Below are 17,238 nucleotides of genomic sequence, written 5' to 3'. Positions count from 1 at the left end.
GATCATTTATGGATTGTTGTTAGCCTCATTGGGCCACTCTTTAGTTTGGGTGTAAGATTTTCTTATTAGACTTAAAAGAAGTCACATTCATCTGACAAGTCAGGAAATATGTCTTAAGACAAAATATTAAAAGAAAATTGTTTAACTGCTTAATATGAACAAAAAAATAAATAGATCAGGCATCAGTTCATCTTTTCATGTCTTGAACAACAACATTTTTGGGTGAATTTAGCTCATACTGAGTCTAAAAAGACTTTCTTTTTTTTTTTTTTTTAACTGAAAATATGACATACATGCTTTGAATTAAGAATTTGCAGTGCATGGAGCTCATTTTCAGATGTATACAGCTTAAAGGGTTATAAATCCTGAAATTGCAAAACTAGAAATGAGTTATGGTATCAAAGTTGAAACAGTTATTCCCCTGATTGTGTTTCTTTGTTTGGGAAAATCACAGAAAACCTTCAGATTTTTAAACATGTTTATAAAGTGTAGACTAAATTATGTTTTCCTGTGGTTTTAAAGTTCTGTATGATGTCTTTTATTTGCAACACCTGCAAAAAAAAAAAAAAAAAAAGAAAGAAAAGAAAGAAATTGCATGCTTATAATCAGATCTGGGAAATCCATGTTGAATTTAACAAATGTTTCAAGTCTTTCTGGTAATTTTACATCATCTGGCCATGAAGTGGATGAATCACACCCTCTTAAAACCACTCAGCAGCACTTTGAGGAAATGACATTTAGAAGTTCGCCAAACCCCTCGAACTCCACCCATCCACCCGTCTGTGAACACCACCCAGCCCGAGCTGAACTTATCTCCTACTCCAAGCTGCAGTGCATTAAAACCCTTCCTCAGATGACTTCATCATGAAACCAGAGCTCTTTAAAAGTGTCATTAACCGCCTCAGCTCAGGGGCCTCGTGTGTCGAACGGGGCCCTGCTGAGCAGCTGTCTGCTGCTTCAGCCCTGAACAAACACCAGCCCAGGAACAACAGAGCTGTAAGCGACCTTCAGCCTTTAGAGACGACAGACAGCAAAAAGAGCAGCTTCAAGCAAAGATTGTAAAGTTACAGTCAGCAGAAACTTCATTGTGTTTCAGATAGACATCAAATCCTGATGAATCCAGCCACAAACCTGCACTAATGTCAGAATTTCAGAATTTTGTGTTCCTGCTTAAAATAGTGGTTCTGAACTGTGCAGCTCTTAACTTTTACTGTTAACTTACTGTTTTCATCTTTTACTACCTCAAAAGTCTTCCTAGATTACAAACTTTGCAGATTAGCATCTGCTAAAAACACAGCAAAACATACATTATTGGACATCTGCTTTCAGTTTGACCATGCACACTGTATCTGTCTTGAATACACGACCCATAAATAGATAAAGACAAATGAGGACTGTTTTTAAAAGATTATTTCTCAAGATATAGAATTTTTTTCTTGCAGCTTAAATATTAGAGTTTACAAAGAGCTTTGACAAAGAATGCAAAAACAGACCATTAAAAAATGATCATTCTTCAAATGAATTTTAAAGAAAAAACAAAAGTGAGATGATGTGAAAGTTGCTTAAATATGAAGTTAAAGCAGGAGACAAACATGTTATAATCGTGGAGAGGAGACAGAAGGATGGTACAGATATTGATAACATGGAGGCCAGCGAGGGCAGACAAGCTTTAAAGTCCTTAACTCAGGACTTTTTCAGACCAATAGCCCCCTAACTGATGGAGAGACGAAGCAGGGACCCCTTAAGTATATATAAAGTTGTGTGTTGTATGAAATATATGGTAGTATGATAGGCTAAGCAGCGATAGAGGTCACCCTCTGTTTCCAGGATCTAGAAGTAAATGCTGAGTTAACCTGTGTGCAGTTAGAGAGCGCTTCTGTGTTGCTGAATGTGTTCATTTGACTGAAAGACAACATCTTTGCCCTTGTGTATCCATTGATTAGTGTTTAAGACAATAGCATGAATACAAAATTGAAATATTATATATCTAATTACACGAAAATGTGAAAATTACATAAGCAATCAAAAATGTCAGAATGCAACGCGTTACTCTAATTTGTTAAAAAATATACCTTTTTTACGTGCATCTCGGGGAGGGACGGGAATCGCGTATTCGGTAAGTCACGTTTTTAGCACGAGGACAAGTCACGTGCAGCCAGCTACACGTAAGTAAATAAGAAAGGTTTTCTCGCTGGAAATACAGTCACTATTTTGAGTTTGTTTCAGCCAAAGATGACAGTATCAAGGTTCGTTGTTACACCCTGTGCTGCCGATTTGCTTAAGATCCTTGACTGAATCTATTTAAGAGAGAGATGAGCGCAGTGCGGCCATAAATGCTTGAGAAGTTGTTTTACTTTTACCTGGGGAAAGGTGAGTCTTGTCTTTCACTGTAACTCCCTCTATTCCATGAGTTGAACACTGTTTAGCATAAATCCATCGTTAATGAGCAGAGCAACATAACGAAGCTACATCGATGGCACCCGGAACAAAGCAGGGGCGTGCCTTGACTTTGTTGACTGGGGTGCCCCCCAGGGAGCAGGGTACTGAGGATTATGTGAGACTCTCCAATAACATTTATTTGTGCTATTTGCATTACAAGTACAGGATCCACAGGCTAAAGCTTTAACAAAAAATGAAACTGATAAAAACTAAAGTGGGCTTATACGAAGTGTTTTAAAAAATAATTTGAATCTAAAGTTTAATCAAACAGTGCTGTAGTGTACCAAAAAAAGTACTGTAAAAGCTTTCTTTAGTTGTGTTTTAAAACTCAAAATGTAAAAATAGTATTTTTGTTTGTAAAGTGTTGTGGTAATTGTAAAGTAAACGAAACACAACTACCAATAATCTCTACATATTACTTTAAAACAAAGCCTGTAGACTCATTAATATTATTCATTGTAATCACAATTGCACAATTTTGCCAAATTATGCTGCTACAGTTGTTGTCCGCAGCTCCAGACTGTAACTAATATAATAACTTGTAATCTAACTCAGTTACTTTTAAAATTGAAGAACCAGTAAAGTGACTACGTTACTTTTTAAAGGATTGATCAGTAATTGGATTATTTTTTCAAGGTAACTGTGGCAACACTGATGGTCACCCTATGAGTAGGTGAAACTCACGAGAGCCAACCAAGACTGGAGAGAAACACAAGGAGAGGAGGTAAAACTGAACCACAAACAGGGAGAAAGAAGAATAAAATAAATTTTAAAAAAATATGATTTTATGTTAAAAGTTCAATGACGTTTCCAAAAGTGCTGCAAAAAAATCAAATAGGTTGAAACACACAAAACAAAGAACACCACAAAAATAATGAGGAAAAATACACAATACACTTTAAAAGTCTAAAACAATTTTAGAAACATTAAAAAAGGGGGAATACACACATTAAATAACCAAGAAGTTAAAAAAGTGTGAAGACATTATTTAAAAGTTGTTAAGGATATGAAAATAAAAAATATGCTGCAAAAACAGAAACTTGTTTCCCAGTTCTCCTAAACGAGATCGTTCAGGCCACTGGAAATTGTCTTCTTATGTCAGCCACCACAAAAACAAAACACAACAAAAAAATAAATTATTTATTTATGTATTTTTTAGGAAACTGAAGAAACAAGAAGTTAAAGCAACACAAGTAAGAGTGTGACTGAAAAGTTAGAAAGACAAAATCTAAATGTTTTTGAAGCCTGTCCTAAAACCCTTCATGCTTTAACCCAGTTTCCTCATCTTGACAGCTGTGGGGGTTTTGTGGTCTGAGCAGGACCCTGGGAGTCGTGGGACCAGGTGCAGGGGTCGAGTCAGAGTTCAGAAAGTGAGAGCTCCTTTTTAGGGAAGAGCTTTCACTGGTGGGAGCAGATTCTGCAAATATTTCCCTCCCTGATCCCCGCTCCCCTTACATCCGTCAGCCCGACATGTGCTCTCCTGGACCCCCGCCATCATTTGCTCCACCGCCCTCCTTACACATGTTATGGCAGCAGGTCTGGGGTTTAAGGAGCACAGCCACAGGCTCCATTCAGCTGAAACCTGTGCAACAGCTGCTGCGCTCTGACGGGGAAGAGGAGGATCAGAGCCGAGCTGGACACTCTGAGTCTGGATCCCACAGCGTGAACACAGGGTCCAGGAGCTCTCGAGATCTCAGAGGAGGTTTCTGCTGCTGTGAGGTTTGATTCTGAGGGCGCAGGTGAAGTGGGTGACTTTCTGAGCAGAGGATATTACCTCATCTGTGACTCTGGGGTCTCTCCTCTGTCTTCTTATCAGTGCAGGTTTCTGCAGAGGGGAAGTTTTGACAGCCAGGCTTTACAGCAGAGAGAGGGAGAGAGAAAGCTGAGAGGTGGTGACTTCATCCCCTCTCCCTCCAGCCCTCCTCTTTCCCCTCCTTTTTCTGAGCTTTCTCTCCTTTCCGCCCCGCTCCGTCAGGCAGCATGCCAGCAGTCTTCCTCTTGCTGCGCTCTCTGCTCATCCGGCTCTTCAGTAGCAGACTGGCAGGCTCAGCGGCTCAGTTCCTCAGGAGGATCCTCTCGACAGGCGCTGCCCACCTCGGCACGGCCCTGCGCCACGTCTGGGACCGCGTTCGATCCCAGGAGTCCAAGGAAGCCATCCTGGGCTGTGTGCTGTGCATTCTCAACATGCACAAGAAGGTGGAGAACTGAGCCATTCATGCGCTCTCTGCTGAACACAGACCCCAGAGAGGGATGTAAGACTCCTCTGGACTCTAATCTGGACTTTAACTTGTGCTGTTTCTGAACTGGACTCTGGAAATGTCTGAGAGCATCGTGAGAAAGGTCCAGCCCTTCACCATCGGGACCCGTCTCTCGGTCCCCGCTGTGCCAAAATGTCAGGACTTCACACAGACTTTCCTCCAGAGCCAGACTCTGGATAACTGCAACCTCCAGCACAACCTGAACTCGCTCTACCTCAGCCGATCTCAGGTCTGTGCACATCTCGTCTCTCCTGTGAAACAGAATCAAGAGGACATGGCAGCAGAGGACCACCTGAACCAGAACGTCTCGCCTCCCTCCACCTCTCGATCCATCAAAAAGATCACAATATCTGGGAGCAGAGAGAGATCAGAGGTGACACCTGGACCTGAACCAGCACGGTGCACCATCACAGGGTCCAGATCTGAGAACAACAACAACAACAATAACGTTAAGAGCTCCTCTGATCCACATCTGCCCAGGATCGTAGGAGTGAGCTGTGAGAACAAACCCAGCTCTCAGTTTAAGGTACCAACACGCTTTAAAACATTAGATACAACAGCATCACCCAGACAGATCATTTTTGGGGTCAAAAGTTCCTCTCTTAGATTTACCTTGATTGCAAAATGCATCATAAACAAACTTTATTATCATTATTTTCTTTCACTTTCAGCATTTTAAACACACTTGCACGCGTGTCCAAAAAAGAGCAGATGATTTCACTTGAAGTCAGCTCAGTAACATCAACTTCTGCACAAATGCAGTTTTACAGCAGTATGAGCTTCACTCGTGAACAAAACCAAAGTTTTTCATTTTTAATGTATTATTTTGAATTGTAAGGTTATAAAACAACATTTTTATGACATACTCTTGCAGAAAAGTTTCATAATTGAACATTGTTTAGTTTTTTGAAAGGGACAATGCAAGTTATGTAATACAACTGTAGCTGTGCTCATTTCTAACCTCTGTCACTAGTTCAACTTTTACTTTGTTTAAAAGAAGAAAGATATAAGGATGACGTACAGTAACATGCATGCGTTAAACATGTGGTGTTTAATTGAAAAGAAGAGCAGGGGGTGAATATTTACATCCTGTTACATAAAATTACGTCTAACTGTGAGGGATCTTTAGAGAAACTATGAAGAGATCACATTTCAGATGCTGCTTAAGACACCTTTCAAAGCTTTTGTTTAAATTTTTAAAATCTTGTTTTAATTTAGTTTGTGTTCCACATTTGAGAGACTTTAAATCAGAACCCTGACCACCCAAGGTTTTACATTGTGTGATTTTGCAGCTCCGACAATCCGAGCTTCTGAGGTTTCTAAAAAAATTACTTGTGAAAAAATGTGCATAAAATTTCTGGCACTGGGACCTCTGGGGTTGTAAAGTACTTAAATGGTACTTTGAATTGAAAATTGAATTCTCAGAAAGGTCATAACTTCAGCAAAGCTTGAAGTAAAGAGAACAACTTGATTCTGGTTTTATCTTTTAAAAGTCTTGAAATGAAATGCTAAAAGGTCATCCATCTTATTTTGCATGCTGCACTGTTTTGTGTCTTTAAAATGTTTTTGATCTTAATTTGTTGCTTATTTTAGCACTTAAGGCTCCCTGTTCTGTCTTTTTAAAGGTTTTACTGAAAAAAGAGAGCAGTGAAGGATTTCAGCCAGCCCAGGGACAAACCAGAGTGGCACAGAACGGAGAGACGTCCTTTCAGCAGGTAGGATGTTTGAAATTTAAAGGAGCATTCTACTAAGAAGTTTAAAGCTTCTATCAGAGGTTTTCATTTTTCAGTCCTTGCATTTCTGATTGATAAAGCTGTCTAGATTTTTTCTCACACATGAATTGTTTGAAAAGGGAAGTTTTAACAAGTTCTTTCCTTTTTTCTGTCCACTGTGGACAAAAAAAGTCTTGAATTTTTTTGGATATGAATTTTTGAAATTTTTACTTTTAACTTAACAAGTATTGTTCTTAGATAAAGTTTAAAAACATGCTTAAAGTTTTTGTGAGAATATTTCACATTTCAATTTTTACACCCCAGGCTGAACGAATAAGTCTTTTTGTTTTGTAATGTGCATGAATTGTTCAAAAAGTTATGTTTGAACTTCTGTAAAAAGAAAATTTTCTTAACTTCAGTAACTTAAAAGTTTAAAGCTACTGTGAGAAGTTTTTATTTTTCAACTTTTGCACTGGTAAAGCTGTCATAGCTGGTTGTTGTCTTGTGCTTGGATTTGTTAAAAACAGACAAAAAAGTAGATGAAAGGTGTGGAAAAGGAGGTTCGTAGTTAACACTGGCCTGACACCTACCACCCACCAGGGATTTCAGATGTTAAAAAAAGAAGTTAGAAGTAATCTCTCTTCTTGCTAATGAGTTTGTTTGCTTTTGGAGGCAGAGACGTTAGTCGTTGTTCTGGTCTGTTTGATAAGCACTCGAAAATCCCTCATAGGAGCTTTAATTTTGATAGGTTTTAAGTGTTGGATCCCAGAAACAGAACAAGGTATTTTCCTGCTGTATTTAAGCTGGATGAAATGTCTGCAAACAGTTGTTTTGTTGTGAAGCTGTGCCTCTCTTCAGCCAGCTGTGGACTCATGAATCTCTGCGTTTAGAAGGTGAAGTCATCCTCTGTGCTGGCCAAACCTGAACACTTTATTATATTATAAGTTTGGAGCACAGCTATGTTTCGAGGTGGAAAACCAGTTAAAGGAGCACCGTGTCTTCGAAGGCCTCACACACAGCCTGTTGTTCTCTCCTGTCTAAGTAAAGTAACCAGCCGAGCACGCTGTGAGATACGTCTTGAAGTCAGGAGGCTGAAGTGGAGTCGGCCTGTCCCGGCCTGAAGTCATGAGTGTGTGTTGTGGGTGAAGTGTGTGTTACAGAGGCAGTGCTCACTGGAAAACATGAGGTCAGGGAAGATGTTAACAAAAGAAAAGGCTCGCTGAAGTCCTCGTGGCGGCTGGTTACGCAGCAATAACACTGACACAGCAACGGCCTCATTTCCCCTCTCAGAGAAAACAAACCTCTCATCTTTTCAGCTGAACAACACTCCAGAGCCCCTTCCTCACTTTAGACTCATCCACATGTCCTCTACCTGTTCAGATGTGAATGATCCTGTTGTTTACATGTGAGAAACGTCAGACATGTGAAGGTCTGTCCTCTCTGGCTTCCTTCATGAGCACAGATGTTTCCTGAGCAGCAGGAATGCTCGTCCATCAGTGGTGCCTCTTGGTGTTCACAGCGACCTCTGGGGCAGCTCTTAATGACTCTGCAGCTCTAAATAAAAGTGTTACTGACATGAATGGACACAGAGACATCCTCTCATTGTAAGGTGATAACAGCTTTTTAGGGTTTTATTATTGAAAAGTTGCCGTTGTGATTTAACACCCTCGTCTTTTTTTACCTTACACAGATTTCAGTTCCTGAGCCTCAGAGGAGGGAGAGTCATCCACACACACAGAACAAGGCTTCAGTAGCTGTTACAACACAGAGCGACTTCTTCACGCATCGCAACTCACTCTTCAGCAAAGAAGTGCTGCAGGTAAGGCGTCTTTGAAACTAAGCACCTTGTTTGCTCCTGAAGAAGTGCAGGTATTTGCATCAAAACCAGCTGTGGTGAAACATATGATATCAGTGATGCGTTTCCTGAAGTGACAGTTGACTTTTAAATGTCTTCACATCCTTAGAGTGAAAACTGTCCCTGTGACAAAGGGTTGGCCTCTATTCTGCTTTTGGTTATAATGAACCCCCAACCCCCATCTTTTAAGAATCCTGATAACACTTTAGAACTCTTGTGACCTTCCAGAATTTGGTGACATTCTAGAGTTCTGGTAATATTTAAGTTCACTGACGTACCAGAGTTCTGATCCCATTCTAGAATTCTGGTAACATTCTAGAATTCCAGTCACATTCTGAAGTGCTGGTGATGTTCAGTGAAATTTGGTGCCATACAATTCTTGTTGCATCACAGACATTTTTTCTAACATTACAGAATCATGGTGAAATTCCAAAATTTGCGTAACATTCCCTGAAATTCTATAACGTTCCAAAATTTTGGTGACACTTAGGCAAATCAGACAAATCAGACAATCTCAATTATCCTTAGACATCGCTATATGCCGTACAATTTTTTTTAAAATGTTTTTTGAAAGTGAGAAGTTCTCAGGAAAGTTAGACTCAAAGTCCAGATACCTGTCTGGATCATTCAGGATTTTAATGCTCACTACACCTGTCTGAACTCTTGTCTTCATTTTTCCGCTTTTCTTTGTTTCTGTGTTTCCTCACATGGTTGGAAACTTGACAAATGTTTGAGTGTAGTGAACATTTTCCAGCCCACTCTTTTAGATCATGTTTTAAATCTCTGTAAAATTAATTCACATTAAGGCAGCTATCTGAGCCTCTCATCTCCTCTCATGTAAATAACGCTGAAAGACAAGTCTCAGGGATGAGATGAGATCAGAGAGGAAGCTGCCTGTTGTGTGACCCGCCAAGCTGAAGAAATTATGAACTGGTTCTTATTTTGTCCTGAGAACTGTACGAGCTGTGTTCTGCAGAGGGAAGAGGGAGGGGAAGCCGCCACAAGTGAAGCAATTATTTAGGGATGAGATCATTGTTTGGCTCCATCTCTTCACGCCTATGGCCCGGAGAGGCTCAGCCAAGCAGCACAACTGGCTGCGTTATCTCATCGCTGCTGCGTCCCCCCCAACGTACCAGGACATTTTTCACAGAGTTCGGCTTGGGGACATTTTGTCCTCACCAAATGATAAACTGCCTGCTCCCATTTATAGGAATTAATTTTGAATGTGTGAGCTGAAGGAAATGTCTGATGTATGTGTTGAAAACAGGCCTGCAGCACATCGTTAATGTTAACAAGCTTAGCAGCCCCTCTGCTCTTAAGTGGAGCTCGCGTATCTGTTGCTTTTGGAGGAAACAGCTCTCAGTGTTTGGGTTTGTTCTCCAAACAGCTCGAGGTTTGAGTACCTGGGGACCGGCTTGTTTTACAGGGATTCGGTTGACTGCTGGTGAAAAAGTGTTATTACTGCATGACATGGCTGTGGAGCTGGAAGTAAGCTGACTTTTAAAGGCCTCTGATGTTTCAGAGAGCAAAGCAGGTCAGCTGCACGGAGAGACATCTGTCTTTGCAAAACACCTCTGCTTTCAGCGTCTTGTTCCATGATAGAGAAACTTCCACTCCCACAATCACTCTGAGCCAAGCTGCATTACAAGAGAGGAGAAGAATCCGGCTCTTTGCTTCAGGTTTTATAAAGTGTTAACATGTTTTGTAGTTAAAATGAACTCCTTTGAAGACTCTACATGTTTTTACTCTGTTTTCTCCTCGTCACAAATAATTTCCAGTTGTGTTTTGGGTTCTTGACAGAAAGAACTTCTAATTCAAGGAACTTCTCTTCAAGGAATTAAATAGTTCCTGTGGCCTGAAGTCCTATGTAGATGATTCAGATCAGTCCAGTGACATATGGAGAAGAAATATGTGCTCAACACCTCCAGACCAGTAGAGAGCAGTAAGGAAGACACAAACGTCATTTGACAAACAGGAGGTTTAGGCTATGTTGGATTTGATTATGCATTATTTTAAATGGATTAATTAAACAGACATTATAAGAGGGATCCAAAAAGCCACGGCAGAGATGTGTGTGTTCCAGTTTAAAGAACAACAAGAAGACTTTAGCTGGAGTTAACTGGTTTCTGTTTTGACCACAGAAATCATCAGAGCCAGCAATCCAATCTGAGCTGCTTTCATTAGTGCCGTTTTTCTTTGTGCAGCAATAAAGCTATTTTGATATAAAGAAATGTTGTTCTAAAATTCTGGAGACATTATACTGTTCTGATAACACTTTAGTATTCTGGTAACATTTCAGACTACTTGTGACATTTAGAATTTGCATCCCTTCCAAGAGTTATGGTAGCAAACATGAATTTTGGTGACATTCCAGAGATTTTATGGCATTCTATGGTTTTGGTACCATTCCAAAATTCCTTCAGATATTCTGGAATTAAAGCAATATTCTGGAATTCTGGTTATGTTCTAGGATTCTAGTTACATTCTATACTTCAGAATGTAGGGGACATTCTAGATTTCTGGTGCCTGTTTAGAAATTTCATGGCATTCTAGAATCTTGGTGATTTCAGAATTCAGATGACGTTTTACAATTTCCATTGACATTCTGGAATTCTGGTCATATTCAGTTTTGTTCATTTTCCAGGATTGTGTTTAAATGTCAGATTTTTTAGTTATTCCAGAATTTTGGTGAGATTCTGTTACATTCCAATGACATTCTAGAATTCTTGTGACACTCAAGAACCTTGTTCCATTCCAGAATTCTTACAGAGTTTCAGCCATGTAGAAAACTTATATCAACAGACTAACTGTCTAGGAACCAAATTTAGACCCACTGGTTCCTGATGTAAAGTCAGAGTTCCTCAAAAAGTTACTGTTTTTGAAAGCATGTTTTTTTCTGTTAAGACTCTAAAATTTTGAGAAAACACCTCAGCTCGTGTCACAAATGTTTCTTTTTCTGCTTCTAATTAAAAACATGGAGTGTGCTTGCTTATATTTTGGCTAAACAAATTGTCAGGGACAGCAATACAATCTGAGCTACATGCATATGTTGACACAAAGAATTTGATTTTAGAATTCTGGTGATGTTTAAGTATTTTAGTATTCCGATAGTATTCCAGAATGCTGATGGCATTATGAACTCTGGTAATATCCTAGAATTTGGAGACATTCTAGAATTCTAATGGAATTCAGGAACTTTGGTATACTTCCAGAATTCAGAGAACATTTTGTAATTCCAATGATATTTCAGAATTCCAATGACAGTCCAGGACTCTGGTCACAATCCAGAATTCTGATGACTTCCCAGTTCGAATAACAGTTTTGAATTTTGGTGATGGTCCAAAGTGTCAATGAGGTTCCAGAAATTCAGTAAAATTCAAAAATTCTTTCAGAAAAATTGTGTAAAATCATGAAGGGATTTTCAAAGGGTTCCTGTTGTTGAAACCTGTTTTTTTTTTTAAATCTCCCTTCAGACTATTTTCTGTTTTTGCGCTTTCACAGATCTTGAGAAAACATCTGAAGTTAGCTTGTGTCTTTGTTGCTTTCTGCTTCAGATTAAAAACATGGAGTGAGCTGGTTTTATGTTTTGACTGCACGTCTCCACAGATTTCTTAAAAACTCAGAATCAGGGATATGATCAGCATTCATTAGCGGCCTGTCCTTTGTGCAGCTCTAAAGCCCTACTGTAGATTTTGATAAACAGACAATTGTTTGGAGCACAGACAGGAAGAAACAAGGGAATCATAGACTTCCTGTATGAGGTCATTATAACGCTGTGGAGCCAGGCAGAGAAGATAGGGGCCGGCTTGTTTTGTCGAGCTCTTTTCCTTCTGTTGGAAGCAGAAATACCTCGGCTGCTCGGGGGGGGGGGGGGGGTTGTAAAGTTAATGACCTGCCTCTCTGACATTAAAACGTGATGTCACCTTTCCTCAGAAAGGCTGCAACATGTCCCGACTCGACGCTTTAATGATTCATAATAGAGGTTTCTACAGAGTTTAGGCTTCACAGTGGATCAGACTGAAAGCTGAGATTCTTTGATGTAACATCATGATGACTTAATGCGTGCATAACTGTTGTTTGACGTTCTGCAGAGAGAACAATCGTCCTGTTTCTGATCAGAGTATGACTCATGCATGTCTGCTTAGAGGAGTGGAAGCTGATTCATTAATCCATCTCTGACTCTCTGCAGAAAACAAACATGCTCTTCTCAGCTCATCTGACTCTGACCACCAGGTCTGCAGCTCCTCTCACTCCATACAAATGTTGCCAGAAAAGGCAACTCAGCAACTCAAAGCCTTATGCAACTAAGTCCAGACTCATGCCAAAAGAAACTTCTCTTCTGCAGAACATGACATCAGAGAACAAAGAGCTCTGAGTTACTCAAAGCCAGAGGAGGAAGTGTCTGTTTGCTCTCTGATCAGCAGAAAGAAGAGTGTGACCAACACTTTAAAGGATCCTTTAGTCTCACGGCTAATATGTCACACCTCGTACTCCACGGTGGATGAGCTCTAAGTTTATATTCACCGAAAAATGCTGCAAAAGAAACTTAATAACAACTTTACAGTGTCTCTGTGTACAAAATTAATCTCTGCAAGTATATCATGTTTCTGTGAATGAGGCAGAAAAATAAAGAACTCATGTTGGTGTTGAACAGGATCAGGTCTCTGTGCTGATAAAACTTTAGAATTAAAGCTGAGTCAGGTCTACAAACAGACACAGACGATGGGAACAGACCAGAGGAGATGTATTCTACTGGCTCCCATCAGCCCTTTTTCTGACGTGTACAAAATGAATATGATAGAATAGGTAGAAAAAAAGTTAAAAACATTCTCATAAAAAAACATTAGCTATCCTTTTGTTGACGCAGCCATTTAAAGCAGAGGTCTGGCATCTTCCAGATTGATTCCAGAGTTGGTAAAAGAAAGTTTGACAGATTGATATGACATGATCCTGGATATCTAAGATGAAAAATCTGCATATTTTTGACAAAATTCTGCCTTTGCTCTTCAAAAAAAATAAAAAATCAATATTATGACTTTTTTTTTTAAACAACCCTGATTTGCCTTTACATTCATTTGGCATTTCAGTTTAAAATTGTGATTTTGCAATTATGTGTCTGGTAATGATCATGGACTATATATATTATAGACTCCACGTCACCTGTCTGTTCCTGGTACAGTAAAATGAAGCAAATTGTTGGATGGGGCATTATTGGACATAGTGCAGGCTTTCAGCTTGCTTTCTTACAGCTATAGGGCAGCTGTCAGTCATGTGAACTGAGCTGTTCCTCTGATTGGACAAACTCATAATTATGATATGTTCTAAACTGCCAAGTTAGAAAAAAATGTACCCACTCTTCAGTTCTCTCTGGCTCTTAACTTCAACTAAAGATTCTGAAACTTAAGTTTCAGTTGGAATTCTGACTTCAATCTCTGCTCAAACTTATTATCCTCGGATGAATAACTTCACGTTAGAAACTCTGTTTTCTTTTCAGAACATCTCTTCATGATTTTTCCCTCAGATTTCTTTCATAAATCTTAGCATTAAAGGCAGAAATTAGTTGTCTTTGAGGTCAGCAGGAAGAAAAAAAATGAATTTACAACTTGTTTAAAATTCATTGTTGCTATGTTTTCCATTTTTTTTCCTGAAAAACTTCCTCTGTGATTACCTTTACTCTGTACCTGGAGCGTGTTTTTCATCAGGTTGTCTCTATTTTCTGATGTAGGCTGAAGCCTGGATCAAAGAAAAGCTTCAGGACCTGAAGGATGGCTGTAACATCCAGCGCTGCCCCCTGCAGGACTGGGAGGAAGTCTCGCAGACGCTCCAGAGAGACCTCAAAGACTTCGAGAACACCTTGATTCAACTCAACCAGGTGAGAAAGAGATTAAACACAGACATAGAGGTGCTAATCTGAACTTTTTCACAGGTAATTGAGGTCTGAATGTACCAGTCAATCACTGTCTCTGTTGAAAGTGTCTGACAGATCATGTGACACACAACTAAGTGGTCTGTTGAGTTTTTCCAGTCAAGGTGGAGAAAATCAAACTCTCACAGAGCTCTGATAGGTGGTTTATTCTTTGCACCTCAGGAGAAGCTGTTTGGAAATGTTAGATATCGGATAATTACTTTCCTGACTCTGACAGCTCAGGAACACAAGCCATTTCACTTTTAAATCCAAGAAATTAGTGTGTGTCAAGCTCAGAATGTGCCATATACAGGGTAAACAGTGATCCAAGTGCTTCTCTGTGTCTCAAAGATGGGTGACCAGCTCGTCTGTAAGCTGAACCCCTCCTCTGAGCTGGTGAAGAAGCAGCTCAGCCAGCTCAGGGACCAATGGCAGACCCTGAAACAGACCGCCGCCAATCAGACAAGGGCACTGGGAGGAGCCAAAAACCTGCAGGAGTTCAACAGGAAGGTGGACAAACTGGAGGCATGGATTAAAGAGAAGGTACAACAACATTTATGGCTTCCTGAAAAACTGCTCTTCTCCTCCTTTTTCTTATTTTTCCAACCCCAAATCATCCCCAGCTCTCTAACTCTTAAACTTCCACCAGCATCACTTTGCAGAAAGGCCGATATAACTTGACAGACCACTCCAATCAACAGCTGTCAGGCTAATTGGCACAAAGCACAGCTAACATGCTAATGGAGGAAATTATCTCCATGTCCTGGAGACATCTCTTTGTTTGTATATTTCTTCGGCTGTAAAACATCTGCCTGTCATTATCAAAAAGCAATCAAGTTCTCTTTAGGCCTGTGTTTATCTCTGGGTTCATGTCCGTGTCTGGCACAGGGGAGCTGATGATTGATAATGGAGCCGTGGAAACAAAATGGAGGCTACACGGCAGCATTAACTGCAGGAAATATTCATTCACATCTAGTTTCACACATGGTCTCCTCTGTGTATTAGTTAATTTAATGTGAAGATCATCAAAAAAACAACAATAAAGAAACACGGTATCTTATACATCCTGCAGAAGGAGGTTGGAAGCTCCGAAGAGGCTGTCGGGCAGCAGAGGGTGTGGTCATCCTGCTGCTTCAGTCTGCATGACCGTATCCCTACAAATCAGCAGGAAGTTTGTAGTAAAAGTAAAAAAGTAATTTCCATAAAAAGCCCCAAAATCACACAATCATCATCTTGTTGAAAGCATTGACAGTCCTTGTAGCTATATCCTTCACACAAAATAAAATATACTTTTCATGATGTTGCTCTAAAATGTTTGAGTTTTTTTTCAAAGAACAGTACGTATCTGCAAACAGGAGAAGTTGAAATATGGGTTATCTCAGGGTTCCATTCTTGGTCCTCTTTTGTTTTAGATTCACGTAAATTCTCTACCTTCAGTCTTTCAATAACACATTATTTTTGTTGTTTTGCTGATAACACACATATGATTGCTTTCCATGAACATTTTGGCATATTAATTCAGGACACAAATTAATTTCTCTGGACCATATTTCTTGCAACTGCTCGTAACAACTGCTGAAAACAGAAACTGATTCAAGAGTCGCTGTGTATCATTTGTGCTAAGGCGGCCAACTTTTTTAATTACTGGCTGTTAATGTCTGGCTCTGAAATACACATTAAATGTAGTAATCAAAGAAAAAAAATGCATCTTAGCCAATGCTGCTATGTCCTCAGTCGACTTTTGTGAGTTATGTCATATTACCACATAACTGCAAATAGTTAAGAGTAGAGGCACGAGTTTTGCTACATTATAGTCACATGGTACATATCCGGAAAGGACAAGGGTTAAAGACAAAACATCAGTTAGCAGCTTAATGTCAAAGGAAGTTACGTCCTTAAAAAGTTCCTACTTTAGAGCCTCCAAAGTCTCTCCTCTGACGCTGGAAACTTTCTCTGTTCAGCATCTCATTATAAAACTGTCTGAAAAGAACGATGGATGGTTTCTCCTGAGTGGAAATGGTAAACAATAACTTTTTCAGGAAGAGGAGCAGTCTCTGGTGAACATCCTTGAAGAAAGCGTGGACAAAATGCAGCTGACACGGAGGATTCTAGATCTGAAACAGGTGAGATTTGAACTATTGATGATTAACATCACACATGCAGAACACAAGGTCAGTAAAACACACCTCTCCATATGCTAATGCTTAGAGTTTTTCCAACCTTTTATTTACGGCTGTGTGTAATTCATCTCCCAGGGTGCATGGTAAAGACAGCTGAAGTCATACTTGGAGCGTGTTCCTCTGTTTCTCTGCAGGACGAGCAGCTCTACAGGAACCTCCATGAGGAGATCAACCAGTTGGCTCTGAAGCTGGAGAAACAGGGGAAGACAGATGGCAAAAACATCTCCAGCAGGAGGAAACACATCAATAAAATGTACGGTATGCTGTTTGAACATCATGAATCTGAAAATAAACTCAGAGAGTGACCTTAACTGTGCTGTGATCTTTGTGAAGGTGGCTCAAGGTGCAGACTCACCTCAAACACTATCATGAAAATCTTCAGCTGGCTCTGGAGGTGTCCTCGATCCACCAACAGGCTGATAACACTCTGTTTGCCATTAACAACATGGTAAGATCAGTCTTTTATGTGTCCCTTAGACATTTTAAACACCACTCACATCAACCAGAGTGTGTCCTCTCTTTCAGAAGAAAACCATCTCTCCATCCAAAGAGCTGGACAGCTTCGGAGACAGAGAGATACGGGACATTGCTGGTCAGATCATGGTAGGAAACGAGATGTGTCTTCAACAGAGTTAAGACGGGGTTTCAGCCCCCGAGTAACTTTCCTAAGGATTACAAGGAAACAAAGAAATTCCTGATTGTTGTCCTTTATGTCTGAAGATAAAAGGCAACTTTCCTTAGACTCTTTGACATCACTCATTTGTGATTGAGAAATGTTTTGAACCAGGCTGTAAACAATTATTTCTGCTGTATAGGTAGTTTTTTTGAATGTGTGTGTATGTGGTTTCTGCTGTTTCTACAGACGGCCTCTAGTGGACTGTCAAGGAAC

At 39.9% G+C, this 17,238-nt stretch overlaps 2 protein-coding genes across 5 annotated transcripts in view; both read left to right on the top strand.

Annotated features, from left to right (window-relative positions):
• Window positions 1-3,949: 3,949 nt before the first annotated feature.
• On the top strand, window positions 3,950-4,647 carry LOC141795052 (protein myomixer-like). The gene has a single exon (XM_074675801.1). It carries the CDS (start codon window positions 4,420-4,422, stop codon window positions 4,645-4,647), a length of 228 nt encoding a protein of 75 aa, XP_074531902.1. The 5' UTR covers window positions 3,950-4,419.
• Window positions 4,605-17,238, top strand: part of mymx (myomixer) — a 47,861-nt gene continuing 35,227 nt past the window's right edge. For 3 of the 4 annotated variants that reach the window (XM_074675800.1, XM_074675798.1, XM_074675796.1), the window contains exons 1-9: window positions 4,605-5,223; window positions 6,323-6,412; window positions 8,100-8,228; window positions 13,990-14,136; window positions 14,521-14,712; window positions 16,209-16,292; window positions 16,484-16,602; window positions 16,683-16,797; window positions 16,875-16,952. In XM_074675800.1, the coding sequence (XP_074531901.1) occupies window positions 4,756-5,223; window positions 6,323-6,412; window positions 8,100-8,228; window positions 13,990-14,136; window positions 14,521-14,712; window positions 16,209-16,292; window positions 16,484-16,602; window positions 16,683-16,797; window positions 16,875-16,952 (1,422 nt within the window). In that variant the 5' untranslated portion in view covers window positions 4,605-4,755. The remainder of the gene's footprint in view (window positions 5,224-6,322; window positions 6,413-8,099; window positions 8,229-13,989; window positions 14,137-14,520; window positions 14,713-16,208; window positions 16,293-16,483; window positions 16,603-16,682; window positions 16,798-16,874; window positions 16,953-17,238) is intronic. The other variant, XM_074675797.1, reaches the window with a different exon arrangement.

The sequence above is a fragment of the Halichoeres trimaculatus genome, unplaced genomic scaffold (assembly GCF_033239565.1).
Source record: "Halichoeres trimaculatus isolate MK-OKI-2021-1 unplaced genomic scaffold, fHalTri1.1 fHalTri1_scaffold_8, whole genome shotgun sequence".
NCBI lineage: Eukaryota > Metazoa > Chordata > Actinopteri > Labriformes > Labridae > Halichoeres > Halichoeres trimaculatus.
Note: the sequence above shows the minus strand (reverse complement) of the source record. Positions and strands in the feature narration are given on the sequence as shown.